Raw genomic sequence first — 3,143 nt, forward strand, 5'->3', positions numbered from 1 at the left:
GATTATTTTTTCTAAATAGAAGTAAATTCCAAAGTAAACGTTTCTAGTAGAGAAGTAGAAGAGAACAGGAGCAAAAATTGGACTATACACGCAGGGTTAAATATAGAAACTATCACAGTGTCGCTTCCCGAAGAATTTTAAAATGTTAGCTTTCCGAAACTTTTTTTTTCAATCTTGCAAAAATACGAAGATTAAGAATAAACAGAAAAAGTACACAAATATATTTTACATAGTTGTCGTATACGTCGGTTTTGTTTTCACATAAGATCAATGAAGAACACAAACACGTACTGAAACAGTGACTAAACTTATGTTATTATAAACAAAACAGACGTATACGACAACTATGTAAAATATATTTGTGTACTTTTTTCTGTTTATTCTTCATCTTCGTGTTTTTGTAAGATTGAAAAAAAAAATTTCGGAAAGCTAACATTTTAAAATTCGTCGGGAAGCGACACTGTGTTAGTTTCTGCATAGAAAATTTCATTAAAACATATTCATTTTTCTGAAAGTTATGACCTCCCAAAGTCTGGGGGGTAAAACCCTGTAGCTATGCCGCATGTATGATACATAAGCTCAATCAGAACAGAGCAGGCATTCCTACACATGTGCGCCCCACCCCAACTTTGTTGCCTCCTAACTTCTAGAAAAATGGATACATTTTAACGAATTTTTCTACAAATATGCTTCAAATGGTATAGATTCTGATATATTGAAATATGTGCTGAAATTCTTTTTCAGAGAGTGGAGTAAGTATTTTCGGAAATTCACACGAGCCGGCTTTGTTTACTCATAACTTTCCGAAAAATGGGTACTTTTTAATGAAATTTTCTATAAATAACTTTCACAGTATGTAGGCCACGATTATATTGGAATTTAATTTGGAAAAAAAAAAATGGTGGTCCTGCGTGCATACATAGACACACATCACATACACCTAGAAAATACAATGAAGGTTCATTATACATCAGTATGAATGTGTGTGTGCTCAATTATTTTTCTTTCTGCACTAATTTCCGATATAATTTGTAATTTACACACTCTGGAAGGTATTTGTAGAAAATTTCATTGAAAAATACCCATTTTTCTTAAAGTTATGAGGAAACAAAGCCAACTTGTGTGAATTTTCCGAAACTCCTCTTTTCACCCCAAGAAAAACATTTTTCACAACAAATTCCGATGTAATCGGAATCTACACCATCTGAGGCGTATTTGTAGAAAATTTCACTAAAAAAAATAACCATTTTTCTGGAAGCTACTAAGAGACAAAGTCAGGTGGGGATGCCCAACAATTAACTAATTATATAAATACACTAACCTTTACGTCGTTGGCCCTTAAATAGAGATTTATGTAAATAAGGTATTTCATCGGTTATTTCTGCAGAGATATTATTCTGTTTAATAATTGTTTCACTTGAATTATTGCATAAGAAGTCATCAATGTTGGGTCCATGCACGAGTTTTTCTCTGAAAGTTTCTAAGTTACTTTTGCGAGGTGATGAGCTTTCGTTAGGTTTAACTGAAGACACACATCGTCTGTAGGGTGGTAATTTTCTATAATGGGAGCTTAAATGTGGTTGGGATTTTCGTCGAAGACAAGTGATGAAGGTATAATTTGTTGACAACAAACGGTTGAAAGATAACATCATTTAAATAGAGCTGACGAAGGACAAGACTAGAGGAGACAGCAATACCAGTCTGAAACGGTGTAAAGCCACATTTTATCGGACTGAAAATAAAGGAGAGAAATAAACCTCAAAGAAACCCATAAGAAAACTAGAATCTAAATAAACTAGTCATGAATTGGTATCTAAAGAAAAAAATAAATAAAACACTTTCCATTCAAAACACTTCAGCTAGCATTCTAACGTGTGACCAGTTGTAATTGTTCGAAGCTTATGATGACATTGGTGTCATCTCTGGGATAAAGTTATAATAGCTTGATGGAATTATTGTAATCTTTAAAATAAAGTTATATTCACTTTCACTTCATTATTATTTTAAAGATAAGCATGATGGCAGAATCGCTAGCACACCGAACAATAACAGTTGCCGGCATTTCGTCCCTCTTTACGTTCTGGGTTCAGATTCCACTGGGACGGACTTCGCCTTTCATTCTTTCGGTTCGATAAAATGAACATAGTCAATATAATCGACTTTCTCTACTATATTATTAAATATCAAAGTCTTTAGTCATATATGTCTACGACTTGGTTACAGTCACACTGTTACTATATCATAGAATATCACTATTTCTTTTTTTAATTTTTACCCCCCAGCCATAGCTCCCGAAATTTCCACTCATTCGAATTTTAAACCAGAATTTAAAATACGGACAGTCCGAATTTTTTATACATTTATTTTTTAATACATTAATACATCCACAACTTGATCCCTGATACTCAGCTTTGTTGTAGACTATCATCAACAATAACTTCAAGATATCAACGTTATAAAAAAGAAAAAATATTCTCTATGTAAAATAAATTTCAAAAACCGGCATCAAAATCTCACCCTCTCCATGGTCATGCTTTCAAATTGAAAGCAGGTTTAAGTTTACTTTAAAACATTTTGTGAGTGTAAGAAATTGGTTTGCCATGAAGAGAAGGAATAAGTATCAACTTCTGAAGATGGACATTTCGTCATATTTCTCTCCAATGAAAAGATCTTCCCGAAACATCAGACTTTTCCCTTTCATCACGGCAAACATTACTATTTTGTTTTCTTTTTCGGAGCCTCGTCTCTGCAATCTTAAAGGAGAGAACGGTAATAATTTTCACCGTTTTATAAAACGGTGGGCAACGTGGGCTCCAGTTTTCAACCAAGGAATTAAATTTAATTCCACAAAACTATTTGTAGAGGTTATAACCTGCCACAGTTCTGTTGTGTGTGTGTCTGAAGTCGTTATTAAAAATATATCTAGCTCTGTAAGACGTACACCTTAGTTCAAGTTGAAAGTATTGTGTAAGCCACAATCTCGCTATTTGACATTTGTCAGTTGTCAATTTCATGAAAATCTGTAGTTTATTATTTGGTAGCCTATTTAAAATTAGTAGAGTCCTGAAACCAGTAAACAAGATGGCAAAAATCATACAACTGGATGCTACAGAAGGTAAGTTATCTTTTATTTTTCTTGAGCG

The 3,143-nt window shown here is 33.2% G+C and overlaps 1 protein-coding gene across 3 annotated transcripts in view; it reads right to left on the reverse strand.

Annotated features, from left to right (window-relative positions):
* Window positions 1–3,095, reverse strand: part of LOC106880192 (mitochondrial tRNA methylthiotransferase CDK5RAP1) — a 23,079-nt gene extending 19,984 nt beyond the window's left edge. Inside the window, exons 1-2 of one of the 3 annotated variants that reach the window (XM_014930043.2) lie at window positions 2,518–3,095; window positions 1,322–1,701 (exon numbers count right to left, since the gene is read on the reverse strand). In XM_014930043.2, the coding sequence (XP_014785529.1) occupies window positions 1,322–1,652 (331 nt within the window). In that variant the 5' untranslated portion in view covers window positions 1,653–1,701; window positions 2,518–3,095. Of the gene's footprint in view, window positions 1–1,321; window positions 2,435–2,517 lie in introns of those variants that run through there. The other 2 variants (XM_014930042.2, XM_052975389.1) reach the window with 2 other exon arrangements.
* Between the last annotated feature and the right edge of the window lie 48 nt (window positions 3,096–3,143).

This window comes from Octopus bimaculoides, chromosome 21, assembly GCF_001194135.2.
Source record: "Octopus bimaculoides isolate UCB-OBI-ISO-001 chromosome 21, ASM119413v2, whole genome shotgun sequence".
NCBI lineage: Eukaryota > Metazoa > Mollusca > Cephalopoda > Octopoda > Octopodidae > Octopus > Octopus bimaculoides.